Source organism: Grampus griseus (genome assembly GCF_964374135.1).
Source record: "Grampus griseus genome assembly, chromosome: 10".
Classification (NCBI taxonomy): Eukaryota; Metazoa; Chordata; class Mammalia; order Artiodactyla; family Delphinidae; genus Grampus; species Grampus griseus.
In genome coordinates this window covers 81,849,534-81,874,046 of record NC_139004.1, presented here as the reverse complement: position 1 = coordinate 81,874,046, position 24,513 = coordinate 81,849,534, and the positions used below count along the sequence as shown (strand labels likewise).

At 41.6% G+C, this 24,513-nt stretch overlaps 1 protein-coding gene across 2 annotated transcripts in view; it reads left to right on the top strand.

Annotated features, from left to right (window-relative positions):
• Positions 1–3,203: 3,203 nt before the first annotated feature.
• SUCLG2 (succinate-CoA ligase GDP-forming subunit beta) overlaps positions 3,204–24,513 on the top strand; it is a 262,725-nt gene continuing 241,415 nt past the window's right edge. For both annotated transcript variants that reach the window (XM_082663227.1, XM_082663226.1), the window contains exon 1: positions 3,204–3,349. In XM_082663227.1, the coding sequence (XP_082519353.1) occupies positions 3,266–3,349 (84 nt within the window). In that variant the 5' untranslated portion in view covers positions 3,204–3,265. The remainder of the gene's footprint in view (positions 3,350–24,513) is intronic.

The following is a 24,513-nucleotide window of genomic DNA, read 5'->3' as shown; positions in this document are numbered from 1 at the left end:
GTATTGCCTATGGCCACAGTTACTACTCAAGCAGTTCACAATTGCAATACGGATAAAGAAAAAGCATAGAATCACTGTTTATTCACCCTTAGCCAATGCTTCTACATGTCGGGGCTGACCTAGACCCCTGGTAGAAGACAGGTCTTATACCCATGTGTCGAGACTCTCTGAGAGCAGCATTTAGTCATCACCTCTGTCTACGAATCACAGGATTTTCATTCTACATTTAGGAACCCAGTGGAAGAAGGCAGAGTAACTTGTCTCTTGATTCACTGGGAAACCTCTTGAGAGTTTACCGCTATGGTTTGGTTTGTCTGCTTTTTTTTATTTTTTATTTTTTTTAGTTCTCAAACTAAATAACTCCTTGAGAAGATTATTTAAAATGCAGATGTCAGACTCCATCCTAAGTGATTCTGATTCAGTAGGTCTAGAGTGGAGCCCAGGAATCAGTATTTGCGAAGTTCTAAAAATGTAAAGGTTCCCTGACCCCTATCCTCCACCCTCTTCCTGGAGACAACAACTTTACACTCTTTTAATACTTTCATCTGGCACATACAGGTCTCTACTGTTCGCCAGTGCTATCAAGATAAGTTACAAAGTGTCAGGGCCCTTATGACCCATACCTCAGATTGGCTCTGGTGTTTCACATTAGCTATCAAATATTTATTAAGAATATATCAGAGGAAGAAACACAACATTTACTGAGACCTTGCTATGTGCAAGGTCTTTACATACAACATCTCACTGAATACTTACTATCACTGTATGACCTAGGTAGTTCCTCAGGTCACAGATTCACAGAAGGCAGAGGTGAGATTTGAATCCAATCCAGTTTCACTGAAAACCCAGTGCTTATCTCAGCAAAGCACAGTGCAGAACTCTTTGGTGGATCCTTGACCTCAAAGAGCTTCCTATTTGGGAAAAAAGGGTAGAAAATAGCGAGAAGTCTTAGGAGGAACTCAATAAGTGTGAGCCATCCTACGTCTGTTTATTTCACACTTTCTCTAATCCTGGTCCAGTGCTAAGCACTGGAGATACCATACGAAGGTCCTTCTGCTCCATCTCCCCCAACCCCTTGGCTGCAGAGATGGCAGAATTAGAGAATGTGGATGAAGACACTGAGGAATTGCTGATGCAGGACTTGGGCCCCAAAGCTGAGGAATAGGCTGTCTTCCAATTGAAACAGGAAAACTCATATGATGCTACCCAGCCCAGAGATTCACTAGTAGATAATGAACCAATCAAAGATTGCCACATGTACATGAATGGTAATCAGAAAGACTCTGCCCATTCCACTTCCAAAAATCCTGCCCTAATAGAAAAAAATCCCATCCTAACAGAACACTCATCAAAGACTGTCTAAGGAGGCTCTCCTTTCTCTTTACGAAATGCACTCTTCTTTTCAAACCCTTTCAGGTCTCTGCTGGAAGGAAAGTGATAGTAGCCAACTCCCTTGCCATAGTACTGTCTGAATAAACCACCTTTGATTAATTCTACAGGAGGTCTGCTTCCTTCTGACAACATGTTCAAAGCTCTCACCAAGCTTAAACATTCAGTCTGTAAACATTAGTGAATCTTTGCTCCATCCTGGCTAGATGGCAGACCCAGTATAAGTAATGATAGATGAGGTGGGAACTCAGATCCCCTCATGTCAAGAGAAGGGTGTGGTCAGATTTCAGCTTTGGGGTCTGGTCCCAGGCTGTGACCCTGGGCAAGTTACACAGTGTTTCTGTAGTACAGTTCCCCCTCTGGTAAAATGGGAATAACATCATCACCCCTTACAGGGTTCCTGTGAGGATTAAATGACCCATATTCAGAGGCAGCTGAGTACATGTAAAAGGAATGAGCATAGGCTTGGCACTGAATAAAAAGGGCCGCATGAGTCCATATTGATACAAGTGAATACAAGGCTAAATAAACGTGGGAGATGGTAAAGCTCTTCTCAGAGTAGAATGTAAACTAAAAAATGTAGAAAGGAATGGAATTAGACAATCATGATTTTGCAACCATTACAGTAATAACTGATTCAAGAAATAATCAACAATGGATGCTAAATCTAGCCAGTAAACTTGTGATTAAGAATGGGCTATAAAGCTATGTATCTATATCTATGAAAAATGGGGAATGAGGCAAAATATAAATAAGTGGTAAATCTGGGTAAAGGATATTTCGGAGTTGGGGGTAATGTTCTTGCAACTTTTCTGTAGATTTGTTTTGTCAAAATAAAAATTAAAAAAATATTAAAAGCAGAAAAAGTAAAAAGGGAAGTAAAGCAGAAACAGTTTCCTAGTTCTGTTACATTGTACATTTTCTCATGATCATAGGCTCAAGAACAGAGTAAGGTTAAAAAAAATTCTAAAATGGTACTTAATAGGGTGGGAAGAAGAGAGCATGGGTTTGAACCATTTTTAATCCTTATCAGATCTCTGACCTTCAACAAGTTAGGTAACCTCTCTGTGCCTCAGTTTTCTCTTCTGCAAAACGGGGATTTATACATTGGTACCTACTGGAAAGGTTGCTATAAAGACTAAATTAGTTCATAATTTGTAACGTGGCTGGCACATATTAAGCTTATTTGCTATAGTAATTTTATTACATATACAGTGCTTAGAGTCACGTAAACTCCGAATAAACGCTTGCTCTTGTTCTGCTGATTACTGGCTTAAAGTGCTTCAATTGCTTTGCCTTAACCTTCGGTAAAAGATGAAAAATTCTTACTCAGGTGTTGAGGGGATCCACCGACCTCATCAGACCCACTTGCTTCTCCCGTAGTCCCTCAAGGCTCAGCTCAAATATCGCTTCCCTAGGCGAGTCTCTGGGGCCCAAGGACCAGACCAGAGGCCTCCCTTACTTGGCGTCAGCTCCGTGGGCCGGTCCTCAGAGCACTCACGGCACCGGCCAAAGTCCACTGGCCTGTCGCCCCAGCGTAGTTTAAGCCCCACGACCGTAGGGCTCGGGATGTGTTTTTGCTCGCATGGTGAGCCGGGGTAGCACGGTGAGGAGGCCACGGGGCCTCTGAAGGCTGAAAGTGAACTTGGGGCCGAGGTGGGAGTCGCGGTGGGGGACGCAGGGCTATAGAAGGTGGCCCCTCAGGGGCGCTGCGACGTCCCGGGGGTAGCAGGCGGGCCCGGGCGGAGGGGGCGGTGCGGGAGGGGCGGCCGGGCCCCGCCCCCTCCCCGCCCCTCCCTTCTCCTTCCCGCCCTCGCCGCGCCCTGCCTGGTTTGCCGCGGCCCGCCTGGCTTTCCGCGCAAGTTTTCTGGTTAAGATGGCGGCCCCTGTGGTGGCGCAGGCCTGGAAACTACTGAGAGACCTGGCGCTCCGGTCCCCGCTCCTGGCGGCCAGGTCCCAGGTGAGCGGGCCTCTTGGTGGGAGCCTGGAGCAGCCAGTGATACCTTCCTGTCCTTGTCTGTCCATCTCCTCCTGGCCCCGGTGCGCGGCCGCTAGGGCGCCGCACCTGTGGAGGGGACGCGCGGTGCTGCGCCCGGGGGCGCACGAGAGACCCCAGCATCCCCCCACCCCCACCCCGCTTCAGGTGTCGGGGGACCCAGGCGGAGCGGGGAATGACAGTCCGGGCCACCCCGGAGTGAGAGCCACCCAGCTCTCAGTTGTCGCTGACGTGGGTTACCCTAGCGCTGCGGGGGGCGCCTGGCCCTGTACCAGGCGCTGCAGGCATGTTAAGGAAAAGTCCCTGGGACTGGGTTTTGGAGTCCTGAGGTGTTATTATGTCGACAGAAAAAAAAATGCACAGCCTGAAAGTTGGGAAATATATTTTATTGGAGGCATTATTGAGGGTTGTATCCTGGGGAAGTTTCTGGATAGCTCTGAGGAACTGTTCCAAAGAGGTAAGGGAGGAGCCAGGATATATGGGAGTTTTGGCTGAAAAAAAAACAAAAAAAAAACCTTGTAGTGGAACATCAAAAGATTAGGGCTAGTCACAAAAATCAGATATGTCAAGGTAGTGATTTTAATGCTTTGCTCAATTTGGGAAGGTGTAAGAGTCTGGGCTTTATTGAAGTTATTCCTTTGATTTGCATCTTAACTCTCTAGGGCCTGTATCCTGTTTTTCTGCATCCTGAATTCCCCTCAGGATGCACTGTCTCCGGTGGCTGCAGTGACTGCTGACTTGATGGCAAGCAACATTCTTGTTTACTAAAATGGCAGGCAACATTTGTTTGTCCTCAGCTACCTGCTTTGCCAGTGCTGCTTCCGAACCGTCTCTCTCTTGAGCCTGTTTGTTAGGGCACATGATGAAGGTGCCTAGAAACCCAACCCAGCCTTGCTGGTTTAGTAACTCACCTCCTGGAGTGAGCTCTCTGCAGGCTGCCTGCTTTTGCAGACTTGGGGGGGGGTGGGTAGTGGTGCTTGAGTTGGTGAAATGAGGGGGTCAAGGAGAAAGATGGGAAACGCTCTCCCTCAATTCAGTGAGCAATCAGTCCCAGCACTAAAACACATCAGAGCATTGGCCGTGTCCTCTTTCTCCTTGTTTCAAGTGAATAAAAACCTAGGAGGGCCAGTGGTGGATGCTGAATAGCTATTAGAACTTGGCTTCCTGTAGATTTGATCAATACCTTCTGCAGGTGGCAAGAGTCACAGTAGTCAAAAGGTCTTTGGGGAGTTATGAGTTGGTGATGACTCGTGGACAAGTGATCAACCACTGGACTTCTTATTCTCCATGAGTAATATCGCCCCTCTTTTAAAGAAAGGATGGTGTGGGGCTCATCCACAGCAGAGCATCGTCCTTGTCCGTTTTCCCATCTTTAATTGATGGGAGACAAATGATCACTCCTGCAGTTTTAACTAGGATATGCATAGTATATATTTTTTAAAGATTGAAAGATAGCTACTAATGATTTTTTGAGTTACTCTAAGCTTTGGTTAATTATGACATCTGAAAGATTTTTTTTTTTTTCCTTCTTTCATTTCCTGACTTCTCATTTGTCTGTTTTTGTTAATGTAAATTTAAAAGGTGCTAATAACTTATTACTGTAATATCTTTAATAGGCACTTGACAGTATGGTGGGATAGCAAAAGGAATGGTGGTTTTGTCTAATTAAAATAACTAATAACTTGTAATAGAGTAAGGAGAATACCTCCAGGTGATCAAGTTCTATTCATTATTTAAGTGTTAGAAAAAAACAAGAACTGTGGTGCTAACTATGAGAGTAGACTTGAATTGATGGGAAACATGGTGCCTAAGGCAGTGAAAACTCAAGCAAAGGAAATAATTGTGCCGAGAAATCCAACTGTTTAGTTGAAGTATGATAGGGCTTCTTGCCTTACCAACAAATGGGAGTCTGAACACAACACTGTAGAGAATCTGAGTGGGTGATACCCTTGGTTTGGCAAGAAGACTGGGTAAAAGGATCTCCTACCTCACTGCATCTAGTAACTTTGATTTACATTCTTGTGGATGGTGTTTTGTCCTGTGAACATAAGCTTAGGAAATGAGTTTGTGTTTTTTTTAAGTCAGGAATAGTACACAGTGTTCAAGAACTGGAAATGGGTGTTAGCAAGCATCAGATCCAACTAGCTTATTTCACAGGTAGAAAAATTGAGCACTAAAGTTAAAGGACTTGTTCAAGGTTATAAAGAGAGTTTGTGGCAGAACTGATTACAGATTAAAGGTTTACTTTTCAGTTTCCATTATACCAGGCTGTGGTGTAAATTTCCTCATGAAAATAAGTTATATCAGCATGTAAGTTACTCTGCATAGCATAAAGTTACTATGTAACATCCAAGTCACCAACACTACTGACACATTTTAATTTTTTCTTTATAAACATCTTAGAATTGGCAATAAAAGTAGGTGAGTATTGTTTGTGATTTGTAAGGAACCCTTTTCATATTCTTGAATGCTTCTTTGTATCTGCTCCACCTACCTCTGCATGTATGTTGTGCCTACCTACTCCCTTGCCCATGGCAGACATTACAGTTGAATATGACCCTCTTTTTCTTGGAAACTTAAGAATGCTCACCAAGCGTCTCAGAAATCTCTTGCTACTCTTCTTGGCTCAGACCTTCTTTGTACCAGGCCTTATGCAAAATTCTTGTGTGTACAGAGATAAATGACCCAGTTTCTGCTGTGAGAAGTAACTTTAACCACTCTCACAGAGGTGCCAAAGAATGGCACTTTATGTACCCCCTCCTCGATGTTAAATTTAACATTTGACACATACTCCTGATGCTAAATGTCATTGACATTTTTTATTTCTTCTGCTGTTGGCTTCTCTGTTTTGACTTTCAATTGATGTTATGTCCTTAAAGGGCCACCCTTTTGCCATTTCTTATTTTACATATATTTCTCTATTCAATTTATACCTAGAACAAGACTCTATAAGTACTGATATTTGGGGATAGTAAACAAGGCAGGCAGAGATCTTGGCCACATGATACTATATTTTAATGGGGGTGGGGAAGGGCTAGACTGTACATACATAAACAATAATGAAAATGATTTCAGCCAGTGACAAATGCTATGAAGAAAATAAAACAAGGTCATGGGCTGGAGAATGAATAGCTTAGCCAAGATGGTGAGTCATAGATTAGGTGATCCAGGAAAACCAATTCGACATTGCATTGTAACACGTGTAATAAAAATATACATATTATAAGTGAACAGCTTGATGAGTTTACACAAACTGAACATGCCCAGGAGATCAGATCCATATCAAGAAATTAATCTTTTAGCAGCAACCCAGAGGGCCCCCTGGTGCTCCTTCCCATCACTACTCCCACCCAGAAAAGGGTAGCCAGTCCCCTGAATTACACCACCATACACTGGTTTAGTTCCTTTTTGTACTTTATGTAAATGGAATTATACAATGTATTATATGAGTGCATACTCACATAATCAACATTATGTTTGTGAGATCCTGGAGGTGACTTTTTGACATTTGAACTGAGACCTGATTAATGAAAAGTAGCCAGCCAGGTGACACTCGGGAAGAGAGGACAGCAAGTGCAAAGGCCCTGAGGTGGGACCTGAACTCAACATATCCAGACAGTTAAAGAGGTGGAAAGTGACAGTACTAGTCATGGTCTGAGAGGTAGGCAGGGGCTGGATCAAGTGGGGACTTGTAGGGTCTGATAAAGACTTTTTAAAAGCTTAGAGTGCTTTGCCCAAAGTTACTCAGCTAGTAAAAAATAGCTGAATCCCAGTCCGGCTGCCAAAGACCAGGCATGTAATTACTGTACAGTGCACTCCCTGTTATAGGTAGCACAATACAGCAAGGCACAGCCATGTTGGGCACAGAGATGAGCCTGTTACATTAGTTATGTCTTAGGGGAAGTCTTGGCTGAGGGCACTGAAGTTAAATGGTTAGTGATAATCTGATCGTGGTATTTTGCCTTTTAGTGCATTTCCCCTCTCATAATGGCTGGGTGAAGTTAACAAAGCTGTTCTGTTGTAGGTGAAGCAAAGACATTGTGGGAAACACTGCCCCTCAGGCCCCTAGTTGTAGAATCCTTGTTGTGTGGTTCTCTACAAAGCCCAGAGCTTCTGTCCAGGAACTCAGGGAGGAATGTGTATTGTTGAAGGAAACCAAAACCCTGTCCCTGCTGTTGTGTATCTCAGAATAGATGACTCCAGCTTAATTTTCTGTTCTTTCCAGAAGTGAGAGGAGAAAGATGGATGCCTGGCTTTTAGAAGTGAAGGACTGAAGCTTACGTGCAAGTTTCTGTCAGCTAACTATGGCTGTGGAGGCTGCATTGGAAGTTGTGACTCACCTTTATCTGCCTTCTTGCCTAGAAGAATAAATATCTGACTCTTTTCTTTTATAAATGAAGTGCACTTGCAATTTCTGCTGTCAGAAAAGGAAATTCATCTCAAATAATTTAGTTGCTAAACTACTGACTTCTGTGTGGGGAAGACCTGTAAATGATAGCTCTTGTCCCAAATTGGTTTTGTTTACTGTAAATGAAACACTTCTTTCATGGATGAGTACACAGACCCATAGTAGTGAGACTTTTGCTGCACTTGTATCCTGGCCCAATTCTGTAAGCACAACACCCAGAAACTCACTGACATATCTCGTATTTTGGGGAGGAAAAGAAATTACATACGCAACTTCAGGTCATTTGTCTTTCAACTCTTTTTACTATTCACTCAATCTGGAATTGTCCTTTGCTACCTGTGCACCCATCATTTTCTGTTACTTGATGAAAACGTTTTGTCTGAAGAACTTGAGAGATTTCTACACGTTTGAGCAAGTGGTAACGTCAGTATACTAATGAAATTTGGGGAAATGACACTAGAATTAGTCTGGTAAAGAAGATGCAGGGGAAGGCATGCCGGGTGGAGTGGACTGTGGGCAAAGGCAGAGGGGAGAGAGAAGATGGGGAGATTAGAGGAGTCATTGGGAACAGTTTGGTATGGAGGAGAGGCAGGTGAGTAACAGAAGTGAAGAGCTAGTGGCGATCTTCTTGGCAAATGAGGAAGGAAAGAAGAGCTGTAGAAAGCCCACAATTTGGCATGGTATAGAACTAGATAACTGAACATCAAGCACATATTGTTCACTTAGTAAATATTTTCTCAGTGCTTAGTCTTTGCCCAGTGCTATTTGTTGGAAGCTCCTTGAAGGCAGAGACTATATTGATTAATTCTTCACTGTAAATCTAGTGCTTTAGAGAATGCTGGGCATATAGATACCTTTAATAAGTGAGTTCTATGAGTGAGTGAATGCAGGGAAGATACACAGCCCCACCCTCAGGGGGCTCATAGTCTAGTGGCAAAATTGGCGGGTAAACCAGAAATTATACAGTAGCATCGCGAGATCAGTAGAGCTATGTGCTTAGTCTTCTGTGACGCTGCATGGTCTTGCATGGGGCACTTGCTGTTTCCCAGTCTGAAACATTGTTCTTTCTGATCTCAGGCCTTGTTCTATCCCATCATTCAGCTTTCTGATTCAAAGTGGTCTTCCCACAGGGCGTTCCCTAATTATCTTATCTGACTCACTTTCTCCCCAGAGATTATTTTCTGCCCCTTGCCTGCATTTTAACACTTTACCTGGTGGTTTATTAGGTGTTTTTTGTTTGTTTGTTTTATTCTCTGTCTGACTTCCTTCCCCACAAATGTAAGAATGTAAGCTCTATGAGGGCAAAGATTTTTCTTATGCACTGCTATTTCCCCAGCCTGCCTGACCAGGTATTCAGTAAGCTTTTGTGGTCTAAATGAATGCGTGGGGTACACAGAGAAATGAGAGGCAGGTAAGTAACAGAGATGAGGGTTGATGCAGATAATTTAGGCAAATGGGGAAGGAAAGGGCTATAGAAAGTCTCGTTGTGAAAGGACTTTCAAAATAATAGGACTGTGCATTTCATATGTGACAGACTGTGCAAAGTGATGTCTGCACATTATTTCCTTAAGCCTTACAATGTTACTGCAGGGGAGATTGTACTGTCTTCATGTTACAAATAACAGAACAGAGGCATAGAAGGGTCATACTAAATAACCTGCTTAAAATCACAGGGCCAGGGAGTCACCTGCCTCATGCTGATAAGTTACTTATGCTGTTAAAACATTAAGTTACATTGCCAAAGGGTCCTTTTTGAGCTGAACTATCCTGTTATGCTGATTGCTGACCTTTCCCCCTTTCTTTGTCCCTGAGTAATGGGCAGCTTGGTCTTTGCACTTATGCCGACTTAGGTGGACTAATCAACACTGCATGATTGTCCTCTTATCTGACTCTTATCAGGCTCTTATCTGACTCCCTCCTTCTCTGGCTCCAGGGTCTGGGAAACAGTGAGGAGAAAAGGGTATGGTTCTGTGTTCAAATAGGACTAAGTTCAAATTCTGGGTCTGCCAGGTTCTTGCTCTACTAATTACTGAACTTGACTGAACCTCAATTTATTGTTCTCTGAAAGGAGATAATTCTTACAGATAGTTACAAAGATTAAATAAGATGATATGCATGATGTCTGACATTATGGTTAGATAGTAGGCTCAGAGAGATTATTTCTCTTGCAGTAAATTTGAAGCTACATTTACTTGAATTTTTTTTGTTTTGGCTTCATCAAGCCAGAATAGTTTTCCTTTCCCAGATTTGATAAGCATTTAGTGTTTGCTGCCATGTCAGGGTTAGGTGCTGGCTTGGTGTTTCCAAATGGTTTATTTCACTTAATCCTGCATCAACGACGTGAAACAGAGGTGATTATTCTCAGTTTACATCTAGGGAACTTGAGGCTCAGAGAGTTCAAGCCCTGTCTCCTGGGCCCCAGTTATCTTCATTATTCCACAGGTGGGGTGAAGGTCTGGTGAGGCCTGAGGTGGCAGTGGGGAGGGTTGTGTGGGGAACTCAGTTGCACCATCCTGGATGTTGCTTGTTCCAGAAATGTTTGCACATCTTGGTGTTGACTTAGTAGCTATGGCTTCTGGACCACTTATGCATCAAAAGTTTGAGGTGGGGGGACGCCCAAACACTAGACTGTAGTCATAACATGTACGCAAGGGCAACTGGCACATGCCCTTCACTGTCTGCCCTGTGCACAGGACTGCCTTCAGCGTTTCAGGAATGCTGGAGAAATTGTGAAATTGCATTTCCTTTGGAGGTTGAGTTTTGGGGGATGGTGATAGAGGGTGGAGTTTCCTGGTATTTTGAGTTCAGACTTTGGTCAGTGTGCTGATTACGTGGCCAGCTTTTGCCCCTTTCTAGAAATGATTCCAAAAGAATAGCACGTGGATACTAGTCACAAAAGCATAGATTTCTAACACTTACCTCTAACATTTACTTTTATTTTAAAATTAGAGGGGTTTGATGTAGTGTTTGAGTCGATACTGGAGACATGGCAAAGCTTAAGGAATAGGTCTGAGTTTGGGTCCTGTGAGTGGGGGTGGGATGGGAGTCTGGCATCTCTTTTTCTACCCCTATCCATTTCTCCATGTCCTTACCCTATTTCCATTTCTAGGCTGTCTTAGTCCCAGGGTTGTGACTTGAGGACCCTGAGGAATTTCAGGAGGGCTGCTTTGTGGAGTTAGAGGTGGGGGAGCAGTGAGAGATGAGGCTGGAGACATATGCAGGGGCAAAATTTTGCTGATCTTGTGAGTCTGGTAATGGAGTCAAGGTTGGTTCTTGAGGGCAGTGGGGAGCCATTGAAGGGTTTTAATAGGGGCTAATTTAAAAAAAAAATTAAATTTTATTTTTTGGATGTGTTAGGTCTTCGTTGCTGTGTGTGGGCTTCTCATTGCAGTGGCTTCTCGTTGCAGAGCACAGGCTCTAGGTGCGCAGGCTTTAGTAGTTGTGGCACGTGGGCTCAGTAGTAGTTGTGGGCTCAGTAGTTGTGGCTCAGTAGTGGGCTCAGTAGTTGTGGTTCTGAAGCACAGCCTCAGTAGTTGTGGCACACGGGCTTAGTGGCTCCATGGCATGTGGGATCTTCCCAGACCAGGGTTTGAACCCGTGTCCCCTGCATTGGCAGGCGGATTCTTAACCACTGTGCCACCAGGGAAGCCCCCATTGAAGGGTTTTAGACAGAGGAGTGGCAGGAGCCGTTTTATGCTTCAGAGTATTCTTTCTTCATACGGTGTGGAAAGGGTTGGAGGATTAAGAATGGAAATCATTCAGGTGACTGTTGTACTAATTCAGTGCCAGTAGTAGTTATGCCACAATAATAGGCATAAACCAGGACTGAAATCACACTGCTTGGGTTTAAATCTTGCCCTCAGTACTGGTTATCTTTGTGATGTGTGACAATTACTTATATATTTTATTACAAGACTCACTTTTTTTCTTTTTCACATTTCAGCATCTCTGAAAACTGCATATGTTTGTACACTTGTGTCACAGATTGAGTGACAGTTTTTTTTTTCTCCAGTGGTACATGAAGTGGAAGATGGGGGTTTGGATCAAAATCAGGGTGACCACATAATTTTTTGCCAAATCAGGATACTTTTGAGAGTGAACATGAGCACTGTGAATAATTACACCAGCAGGTATAGCAGAAACCCAGACTATGCCTGGAAAGCTGATATATGGACCTCCTAACTAAAATGGACTAAATGATGGCAGTGGGGATAGAAGAGAAAGATTGGCATTATTAAGGAAAGAAGCTGGACAGGATTCATGCTTTCCCTGCTGAGTCCCCATTGCTGGTTCTCTCCACTGCCGTATACCAAAAAGGTGATAAAAGGCTGTGTACCATCCCTGAGCAGAGAAGGTGTGAGGAGCTACCGTTGTTATAAAAGATCCCTGCTTGTCTTTGCTGTGGGACCATGTGCTCCGTCCTTGTGCCCAAGTGTTCCCTGGACATGCTGTTATGGTCGTAGAACAAGAACAGGCAACTAAAAGAAGAGAAATAGAAAGACCCATAAATATGTCAGGCTTGCAAAGTGCACGTTTCTAAACTTGAGCGCAGTGAAGAGCTTTCCAAAGCTCCAAGACTCCCTTATCCCGCGTTCACAACGTTCTGGGCCCTGGTGGAATCGTGCAGTCTGGCGTAGGTATTTCCTTTTGTGCTCTCAGTCTTATGTGGATCACGCAGTTGATTATTAAGGCTTCTTTGATTGAAAGATCTCCTTGGACTTTTCTTAAGGGGAAAAAAATGTTTTTTTGAAAGGGACACATACTGGAACTCAAGACTAATGTTCCTTGGTGTTGGCTCCTCTGTGCCTTTTCTGTTGTGTTAACTGGTGGCTAGCTCGTGGTACCATTTCTCTATAACTTGTACCTGCCCATAACTTTGTCCATTCCTGGGCCCCCTCCAGCTTCCTAACCCTAACACATCATTCAGCTTCTGTCTCTCAGAATGTCACAGTTCTAATAACAAGAACATCTCATCAGTCTAGCTCATCCTTTTGCACTCACGTTCGGGTCACTGGCCAGCTGAAAGACTGGCTGGTTCTTTTTAAGGTGTCCACTTCCACCTCACCACCTGTGGCTGAGGTGGGGAGGTCTTGGAGAGGAGCAGCACCATGGACCCCTGAGTAGGAGGGCTCTCAGTGCAGTGTTGGTGGGGTGGCCTGATCCATTTAGAGTTCCTTCATGAACTGCTGCTAACTTGTCCATCTTCTTTTCTCCAAGTACACATGTTCACGTTTGCTTTGTTTCCTTTTTCACATTCCCAAATTTCTGAAGATCTTCTTACTATTCACTTGGCTGGTCTTAGTTAGATTAATTTATCAGAGATTAAGGTCATGGTAGTGGGCCTTGTTTTAGACTGCTTTCTTATGATCATAACTAAAATAATTCTCAGGAGAGAATTATTAATTGGAAAAATGGGGTATCATGGGAAGTCAGCTTGTCCACCCAAATAGCCAAGTGAGTGTTGCCAAGACAAATGTAGACAATAGGCTTCATATGGCCCTGGAGTACTTCCTCAGCTTTGCTTGGAGCAATATTCTGAGTTGAAATAACCCAACTTCTCTTGGTTCACTTCCACTTTATGCTTCCCAAAGGGGATTTGTTTGGGTCCTTTTGCCACCACTCAATAAAAAACTGCCATATTGGGCAGGACTTCCTTGAAGCCACCTGCAGAGGATGCTGGCTCCCACATTAGTCCCTGGTGCAGTGAGGTGGGACTCGGAGCACAGGGTTTATTTCATTTAAACCATGAGTATGAAGACTATATTTTATCTTAAAACTGGGGCACTTTTGATAGTTGAAAGGGAGCACTGTTAATAATTATGCCAGGATAATAGGCATAAACCAGGACTGGAACCAGACTGCCTGTGTTCAAATCTTGCTTGCAACACTTAGTAGATTTGTGACCTTCTGAAAATTACTTAGGTATTTCGTTGCAAGACACACTTTTTTCTTTTTCACATTTCAGCATCTCTGACATATGGATGTGTTTTACAGTTGTGTCATAGATTGATTGGCAGGTTTTTCCCAGTGGTACATTAGAGTGGTGCAAAAAAGTTGTTCATTCTTAAACTTGATGAAATTTCTGTGCCTCAGTTTTCTCATCTGTAAAATGTAGGGAGCTACAGTATTCACCTCCCAGAGTTACAGTGAGGATTAACTGAGGCCATGCATATCATCTTAGCACCATGCCCTAGATGATCAGTAAATTTTAGTTATTGGTTTTGGTATTATTGTCACTAGCTTTAATAAATTGTACTTAAATCATAGTTAATTAAATCATATTACATAATATGTGATGAATCGGGAGATTGGGATTGACACGTATGCACTGATGTGTGATGTGTATAAAATGGATGACTGATGAGAAAATAAATAAATAAATAAACATAAAAAAATAAAAGGGATGTTCTCAGGAAAAAAAATTGTAGTTAAATCATAGTTAATTAAATCATTACATAATATGATTAAATCACATTTAACTTACATGTGTTGATTAAATAAAATATATTATTTAAGTAAAATAGATTAAATAAAATATCAAAATATATTAATTAAAATACACTAATTGAAAATGGTTAATTAAAATATATTAAATATATATAATAAATATATAATTCAGTTACGGTTACATAAGTAATAAACTGAAAGGCTTAATTTTTGTAAAAAGCCTCCTTCAGTGTTTTCCCTGCCTTCCTCCTAAACCCCCTCAACCTTGCAACTTGCAAGGGAGATGAACAATGTAAGCAAAGTAGGGGATTACAACAGTCAAGTTGGGGAAATGACATGGAAGGAGAGAGAGGCTCTCTGTAGTGCCTTATTGGTGTCAGGAGTGGCGGACTACAATGAAGTCCCTTGGGAAAAAGACTTTCGTGCACTTAGCCCCAGATTGGGAGTGGAGACCAGCCATTTAGCTTTATCAGAAAATTTACTGTTTTCACCTTATCAGTGGAGATCTCTTCACATTTTTATAAGGAAACTATCTTTATCTTTTGTTTGATGTCACTATCTTCTGCTAATGCTCTCCTAATTGCTGTCCAAATGACCACCTGGACTTTGAAGGACATATTTGGGTTAACTTAACTTTGAAAAGAAGGGGAGGAAAACCACATTTAATATGCACTCTTATACCAGCCTTAGGGCTTACATAGGCCTTTAATAATTAATATGAAGAAAGCTGAGAGTTATTAATTATTTTTCATTAAGCGAATAAACTATTAATGGTGAATGTTTCTTTGTTAAGGTTCAGAACTCTTTTTAAAGTGATGTATCATTAAAACTGAAAACCAACAATACAGGGAAAAGAAATATTTTTTCAGTTTTTAACCTTTTTATAATTAGCATGAAAAAATAAATGTGCTATATGGCTAATTAGAAAAACTAAATAAGTTTTGAGATAGTGAAGTTGTAAACAGATTATCCTCACTAATTTAAAAATGATTACGGATTGAATGGCTGAGTGTTGAGGAGATTAGCTTGAAATGGAAGCAGAAGTCTTGTGACTGGTTTTTGGGGAGGCTGAGCCTAAGGGTGTAGATTCTAACATCAGTTCTAGTGTATGGGTTTTCCAATACCACCCAGCAGTTCTCCACCAGCTGGGCGTCCTACAGTCCAACTAAATTCTGACATTGTTGACATGGAAATAGCATTAGATTCCACAAGTTAAGGGCACAGTCCAACAAGACTGCCCCCACCCCACTTCAGAGGCCAATATCAAGTCTACATTGTCACTTGTACAGGTTCCATTAATTTGCTAGAGTGGCTCACAGAATGTAGAGAAACATTTTACTTCCTAGGTTACCAGTTTATTGTAAAAGGCTATATAACTCACTAACAGCCAGATGGAAGAGATGCCCTGGGCAAGGTGTGTAGAGAGGGTTATAGAGCGTAGCACTCTCTCTGAATCTCCACATGTTCACCACCCCCGGAGCTCTCTGAGTCTCCTGGTACAGGGATTTTTATGGAGGCTTTATTACATAGGCAAGATGGATTAAATCATTGGCCTTCAGTGATTTAACTTAATCTCTAGCTCCTGTCCCCTCCCCTGAGGTGGAGGAGGAGGACTGAAAGTCCCTACCCTCTAATCACTAGGCTGGTTCCCCTGGCAACCAACCCCCATCCTTAGGTTACCTAGTGGCTTTTCAAAAGTTGTCTCTTTCATTTAACAAAGACACCTTTATCACTCTCTTCACTTAAGAAATTCCAAGGGTTTTGAGAGCTCAGTACAAGGACTGGGGATGAAGACCAAATATATATTTATTATAAATCACAGAATCACAGTGTGCTGTTAGGATTGGAGTACCAATTCCAGAACTCCTAGCAGGCATGTTGTGAGTATAATGGATGCTTTCTTTTTTGTTTCTTATACATTTAGGGTGAGGTTTTTATCAGTGATATAAAATTGATTTTATAGCTATTTTATATAAAATATTTTAATGTGGGGGAAAACTTACAGAGTTAACTTTTAGATAAGGATCTTGCTGTGATTTATGTCATAGAGTGTTCTGCCTATGTTTTCCTCTAAGAGTTTTATAGTGTCTGGCCTTACATTTAGGTCTTTAATCCATTTTGAGTTTATTTTTGTGTATGGTGTTAGCGTGTGTTCTAATTTCATTCTTTCACATGTAGCTGTCCAGTTTTCCCAGCACCACTTATTGAAGAGGCTGTCTTTTCTCCATTGTATATTCTTGTCTCCTTTATCAAAAATAAGTGCATAGGTTTATGTCTGGGCTATCTATCCTGTTCCATTGATCTATATTTCTGTTTTTGTGCCAGTACCATACTGTCTTGCTTACTGTAGCTTTGTAGTACAATCTGAAGACTGGGAGCCTTATTCCTCCAGCTCCATTTTTCTTTCTCAAGATTGCTTTGGCTATTCGGAGTCTTTTGTGTTTCCATACAAATTGTGAAAGTTTTTGTTCTAGTTCTGTGAAAAATGCCATTGGTAGTTTGATAAGGATTGCATTGAATCTGTAGATTGCTTTGGGTAGTATAGTCATTTTCACAATGTTGATTCTTCCAATCCAAGAACATGGTATATGTCTCCATCTGTTTGTATCATTCATTTCTTTCATCAGTGTCTTACAATTTTCTGCATACAGGTCTTTTGTCTCCTTAGGTAGGTTAATTCCTAGGTATTTATTCTTTTTGTTGCAATGGTAAATGGGAGTATTTCTTTAATTTCTCTTTCAGATTTTTCACCATTAGTGTAAAGGAATGCAAGAGATTTCTGTGCATTAATTTTGTATCCTGCTACTTTACCAGATTCATTGAATAGTTTTAGTAGTTTTCTGGTAGCATATTTAGGAGTCTCTACGTATAGTATTATGTCATCTGCAAACAGTGACAGCTTTACTTCTTTTCTGATTTGGATTCCTTTTATTTCTTTTTCTTCTCTGATTACTGTGGCTAAAAATTCCAAAACTATGTTGAATAACAGTGGTGAGAGTGGGCAACATTGTTTGTTCCTGATCTTAGTGGAAATGGTTTCAGTTTTTCACCATTGTGGATGATGTGGGCTGTGGGTTTGTCATATATGGCCTTTATTATGTTGAGATATGTTCCCTCTATGCCTAGTTTCTGGAGGATTTTTATCATAAATGGGTGTTGAATCTTGTCGAAAGCTTTTTCTGCATCTATTGAGATGATCATATGGTTTTTATCCTTCAGTTTGTTAATTTGGTGTATCACATTGATTGATTTGCATCTATTGAAGAATCCTTGCATTCCTGGAATAAACTCCACTTGATCATGGTGTATGATCCTTTCAGTGTGCTGTTGGATTCTGTTTGCTAGTATTTTGTTGAGGATTTTTGCATCCATGTTCATCAGTGATACTGGCCTGTAGTTTTCTTTTTTTGTGTCATCTTTGTCTGGTTTTGGTATCAAGGTGATGGTGGCCTCATAGAATGAGTTTGGGAGCGTTCTTCCCTCTGCTATATTTTGGAAGAGTTTGAGAAGGATAGGTGTTAGCTCTTCTCTAAATGTTTGATAGAATTCACCTGTCAAGCCATCTGGTCCTAGGCTTTTGTTTGTTGGAAGATTTTTATTCATGGTTTCAATTTCAGTGCTTATGATTGGTCTGTTTATAGTTTCTGTGTCTTCCTAGTTCAGTCTCGGAAGGTTCTGCTCTTCTAAGAATTTGTCCATTTCTTCCAGGTTGTCCATTTTATTGGCATATAGCTGCTTGTAGTAATCTCTCATGATCCTTTGTACTTCTGCAGTATCACTTGTTACTTCTCTGTTTTCATTTCTAATTCTATTGATTTGAGTCTTCTCCCTTTTTTTCTTGATGAGTCTGGCTGATAGTTTATCAATTTTGTTTACCTTCTCAAAGAACCAGCTTTTAGTTTTATTGATCTTTGCTATCGTTTCCTTCATTTCTTTTTCATTTATTTCTGATCTGATCTTTATGATTTCTTTCCTTCTGTGAACTTTGGGGGTTTTTTTGTTCTTTTTTCTCTAATGGCTTTAGGTGTCAGGTTAGGTTGTCTATTTGAGATTTTTCTTATTTCTTGAGGTAGGATTGTATTGCTTTAAACTTCCCTCTTAGAACTGCTTTGGCTGTGTCCCATTGGTTTTGGGTTGTTGTGTTTTTACTGTCATTTGTTTTTAGACATTTTTTGATTTCCTCTTTGATTTCTTCAGTGATCTGTTGGTTATTTAGTAGTGTACTGTTTAGCCTCCATGTGTTTGTATTTTTTATAGTTTTTTTTCCTGTAATTGATATGTAGCCTTATAGTGCTGTGGTTGAAAAAGATACTTGATATGATCTCAGTTTTCTTAAATTTATGAAGGCTTGATTTGTGACCCAAGATACAATCTATCCTGGAGAATGTTCCGTGAGCAGTCGAGAAGAAAGTATATTCTGTTGTTTTTGGATGGAATGTCCTATAAATATCAATGAAGTCCATCTTGTTTAATGTGTCATTTAGAGCTTGTGTTTCCTTATTTATTTTCATTTTGGATGATCTGTCCATTGGTGAAACTGGGGTGGTAAAGTCCCCTATTATGTTGTGATACTGTCAGTTTCCCCTTTTATGGCTGTTAGCATTTGCCTTATGTACTGAGGTGCTCCTATGTTGGGTGCATAAATATTTACAATTGTTATATATTCTTCTTGGATTGATCCCTTGATCATTATGTATTGTCCTTCTTTGTCTCTTGCAATAGTCTTTGTTTTAAAGTCTATTTTGTTTGATATGAGAATTGCTACTCCAGCTATCTTTTGATTTCCATTTGCATGGAATATCTTTTTCCATCCCCTCACTTTTAGTCTGTATGTGTCCCTAGGTCTGAAGTGGGTCTCTTGTAGACAAAATATGTACAGGTATTGTTTTTGTATCCATTCAGCCAGTCTGTGTCTTTTGTTTGGAGTATTTAATCCATTTACATGTAAGGTAATTATCGATATGTATGTTCCCATTGACATTTTTTTTAATTGTTTTGGGTTTGTTATTGTAGGTCTTTCCCTCCTCTTGTGTTTCCTGTCTAGAGAAGTTTCTTTAGCATTTGTTGTAAAGCTGGTTTGGTGGTGCTGAATTCTCTAAGCTTTTGCTTTTCTGTAAAGGTTTTAATTTCTCCATCGAATCTGAATGAGATCCTTGCTGGGTAGAGTAATCTTGGTTGTAGGTTTTTCCCTTTTTTTTTTTTTTTTTGCGGTACGTGGGCCTCTCACTCTTGTGGCCTCTCCCACTGTGGAGCACAGGCTCTGGACACGCAGGCTGAGCGGCCATGGCTCACGGGCCCAGCCGCTCCACGGCATGTGGGATCTTCCCAGACCGGGGCATGAACCTGTGTCCCCTGCATCGGCAGGCGGACTCTCAACCACTGCGCCACCAGGGAAGCCCAGGTTTTTCCCTTTTATCACTTTAAATATGTCCTCCCACATCTTTCTGGCTTGCAGAGTTTCTGCTGAAAGATCAGCTGTTAACCTTATGGGGATTCCCTTGTGTGTTAACTTGTTGCTTTTCCCTTGCTGCTTTTAATATTTTTTCTTTGTATTTAATTTTTGATAGTTTGATTAATTTGTGTCTTGGCATGTTTCTCCTTGGATTTATCCTGTATGGGATTCTGCACTTCCTGGACTTGATTATTTTCTTTCCCATATTAGGGAAGTTTTCAACTATAATCCCTTCAGATATTTTCTCAGTCCCTTTCTTTTTCTCTTCTTCTTTTGGGACCCTGATAATTCGAATGTTGGTGCATATAATGTTGTCCGAGAGGTCTCTGAGACTGTCCCCAGTTCTTTTCATTCTTTTTTCTGTATTCTGCTCTGTGGTAGTTATTTCCACTATTTTATCTTCCGGGTCACTTATCCTGCAGTTCTTCTGCCTCAGTTATTCTTGATTCCTTCCAGAGAAGTTTTAGTTTCATTTAATGTGCTGTTCATCATTGTTTCTTTGCTCTTTAGTTCTTCTAGGTCCTTGTTAAACGTTTTTTGTATTTTCTCCATTCTGTTTCCAAGATTTCGGATCATCTTTAGTATCATTACTCTGAATTTAGGCTGCCTGTTTCCTCTTCATTTGTTTGGTCTGGTGGGTTTTTACCTTGCTCTTCATCCGCTATGTATTTCTCTTTCTTCCCATTTTGCTTAATTTACTGTGTTTGGGGTCTCCTTTTCACAGGCTGTAGGTTTGTAGTTCCCATTGTTTTTGGTGTCTGCCCCCAGTGGGTAAGATTGGTTCAGTGGGTTGTGTGGGCTTCCTGGTGTAGGGGACGGGTGCCTGTGTTCTGGTGGATGAGGCTGGATCTTGTGTTTCTGGTGGGCAGGACCGTGTCTGGTGGTGTGTTTTGGGGTGTCTGTGAACTTAGTATGATTTTAGGCAGCCTCTCTGCTAATGGGTGGGGTTGTACTCCTGTCTTGCTAGTTGTTTGGCATGGGGTGTTCAGCACTGGAGTTTGCTGGGCGTTTAGTGGAGTTGGGTCTTAGCGTTGAGATGGAAATCTCTGGGAGAGCACTCGCCGATTGGTATTACGAGGGGCCAGGAGGTCTCTGTTGGACCAATGTCCTGATCTCGGCTCTCCCACCTCAGAGGCTCAGGCCTCACACCCGGCCGGAGCACCAAGACCCTCTCGGCCTCGGTTCATGCACTTCCCATCACTCACCCAGCTCCTGCCTCCGCGCCTCCCTTCCTTTAGTTTGATCTTTACTTCCCACACCAGGCGGGGGGCGGAGGGCAGTGCAGAGGAGGCCAGTGGGAAGCTGCCTTGCTGTGTCCTTGTCCGCACCCCGTGCTGGGCTTGCTGGTCCCTCCCAGTCATGGGGCAGGGTCCGCAAAGACAGCCCGACCACTGGACAGACCCACCGACCCTGTGATTGAATTTTGGGGTGTTGAGGCAAGTAGAAAAGGAATTGCTTTTTTGATTTAAAGTTTGGACCAGCACATGCCTTTTATGTCTCTGAAACCTTGTTTTTGCTCCCCACGCTTTTAAAGGTACTAAAATTATAAATGAATATACTTCTTATTTTTAAATTTATAACTTTTTTTATTGTAAAGTATACATAACATATAAAATTTACTTTTTAACTATTTTTAAGTGTACCTTTTTGTGGCATTAAGTGTATTTACACTGTTTTGCAACCATCACCACCATCTGTCTCCAGAACTTTTTCATCTTCCGCCATCTGAAACTTTTGTATCCGTGAAACACTAATTCTCCATTTTTCTCTCCCCCCTAGACCCTGGAAACAGGCATTTTGCTCTCTGTCTCTATGAATTTGACTACTTTAGAATCTTACATAAGCGGATTCATAAAATACTTTTTTTTTGTGACTGGCTTATTTCACTTAGCATAATGTTCTCAAGTTTCATCCATGTTGTTGCATGTGTGAAGCCAAATCCCTGTAAAACCGAGTTCCTCTGCCAAGTTCATGATTAACCTCTCTTTCTAAAACTGTATTCCCTTTCTTGTCCCACCTGTTCCCCTGAAGCTTGAGGAGTATCAAAGAAGAGAGGGAGTGAAGCTGAGCAGCGTCCTGAAGGGCCTTTCTGGGTACAAAAGCCTTTATACATGTCCCCAGTTTATTGTTTGTAGGAAAAAGACTTCAGCCTCCTGTACCTTCCCTGAGTGTCAAAGGGCAGATTCAAGCAGTTACTAATTAGGGAAGTGAGGGAATGCAGAAACAAAGGAAAAGCAGTCAAGAAACAATTGTGCAGTGATAAGGCAGGGTCCTAGTTCCTCCTCAAGGGATGGACATAGCAATCTGATGTATATCTTGGAGTTGTTCTGTAGGAACTAAGGCCCCCCACTCAGGTGGAGGATGGCAGCTACATGCTGAGATCCCAGACTGGTCGGAACCAGAAGGTTGATGAATGAGATTCCTAGAACGCCACGCTCTTACCACACCAGTAACCAATCAAAAGAAAGTCATACACCTTGCAGCTGTCACCTCAAATGTTGCCTTTAAAAACTGTTCCCTGAAAACCACTGAGGAGTTCGGGTCTTTGGAGCATGAGCCTGCTGTCCTTGCTTGGCCCTTGCGATACACCTTTCTCTGCTCCAAACGCCAATGTTTTGGTTTGTTTGGCCTCACGGTGCATCAGTTCCACAAATGCGGGTTCAACAGCATGTGTCAGAATCTTCTTCCTTTTTAAGGCTGGATAATATTCTGCTATATGTGTATATATAACATTTGTTTATATCCTTCATCAGTGGACCCTTGGGTTGCTTCCACCTTCCCGTATCTAGTCAAAATGTCTGTTAAGAAATACCTTTAAGGGTAATATTTTATTAAATATTCATAATCATTTATCCTTCTTTTGGGTATTTTTTAAATAGGTGCATTATTAGGCCCAGAAGATAGTGGGTTGGTAGGAAGCTTGGGCATATGAGACAGCTACTGTCTTTAAGGAACATACAGACATGTGGTGGAGACCAATGGGAAATGGACAATTACAGTGAGAGGTGTTTGGTGTTCAGGAGGGCTTCCCAGGGCTCTCTGGGTATACAGCTGTACTGCCTTTCTTGGACTCCCCTACACAGTGGCTGTTAATAGTGTCTGTCGGGATAATCTGAAGTTAGGCCCAAGTAGAAATAGACACCTGACATTTATCAAGCACATTCCTTAGGCCAAGTCTGGTACTGTGCACCTGAAGAGGATTGTCTCTTTGAGTCCTCATAGCGACCCAGGAGGTAGGCACTCTTCATTGCCATTGCTAAGCCCATTTTAAAGCGCAACAAACCATGGTTCAGAGACTTTAAACAACTTCCCTATTGTCACAGCTATTGTCCTGCACAGCTCCTTGCTGTGCCACTCACACTGATCTCTTCTGTTGTGCCTGTTGTGCGTTGAATTGTGTCTTCAAAATTCATACCTTGAAGGCCTAACCACCGGTACCTCAGAACGTGACCTTATTTGGAAATGGAGTGTTTATGGAGATAATCAAGTTAAAAGGAGGTCATTAGGGTGGGCTCTAATCCAATAGGACTGAGGTCCTTATAAAAGGGGGAAATTTAGACTCAGAAATGCAAGCAGGGAGAATACTATCTGAATACAAAAAAAGAGATAAGGGTGATGCTTCTATAAGCCAGGGAACACCAGAGAGTACCAGCAGACTACTAGAAGCTAGCTGAGAGGCATGGTTACAGATTGTCCCCCACAGCGTCAGACGGAATCAACCCTCAGATGAACCCTTGATCTCAGACTTCTAGTTTCCAGAACTGTGAGACAATACATTTCTCTTGTGTAAGCCACCCAGTCTATGGTACTTTGTTATGGCAGCTCTAGGAAGCGGATACTGTGCCCCTTGGCATTGTGTGGTGTGCATGCTGCTTGGTTCATCTTGAGCTTTTACACCTAGACATTTTTGGAGTCTCTGCGCTTATCGTAGACATGTACATCACCTTTTATAGCTGCTTGGGAAGCTAGCCCATGAATGATGACCACGAGTTGTCTTGCTTTAATAGGCTTACTATACTTGTTTTGGAACCAAAACATTGTTTCCCACTGTCCCATTCACCATGGTTGGATTTGAGAAGCTCTGACCATTTCTGAAAGTGAAATCGATTTAAAGGAAGAAGAAAAGAATATTCTAAGGAATGGGGCACAGGCTTTGATACCACTTCTGAAATAGGAGTTCTAGAAATACTTCGAACAGTAGCAAAAAATTGGAATAGATACAGAGCCTTACTTCTTCAGATGTGTCAATTTCTGGTATTTTTTCTTTTGCTTAAATAAAGTAACAATAAACCTCATTATTTTTTGATCTCACCCAGTTCTTAACTATTCTTTTTATTCAGATAGCTCATCCAAGGTTAAACAGAAAAACTACATTTTAAAACTTGTGTTACAGACCTTTTAAAAAACAGTTAAATAACTTAATGCAGCTGATTTTGTAATCAAAGCACAACACCAAGCACTGTTTTTGTTCAGTAGTGTAAAGTTGAAATTTAAGAATAATCAGCATGCAATCAAAAGCTGATTGTAAATGAATAATAATGAACATAAAAATGAAATCAATTATGAGGGTTATAATGAAAGAAAGAAAGGAGTAATAGCAGTAGTCAGAAAAGGAGAGCAATAAAAAGAGGGCATTGTTATGCTAATAGGAAAATAGTGGATGAAAATCAGCCAGTAACGTTCCGTGGAATTCTCAAAGAGTTTTGGGGAGAATGGGGGAAACAAACATTATAAGAGAGTAAAAATCTATATACTTGTATTGATTTACTGCCGTTGATGAAGTCATCTAGGAAACGTCATAGTGGGTTTTTAGGAATGAAC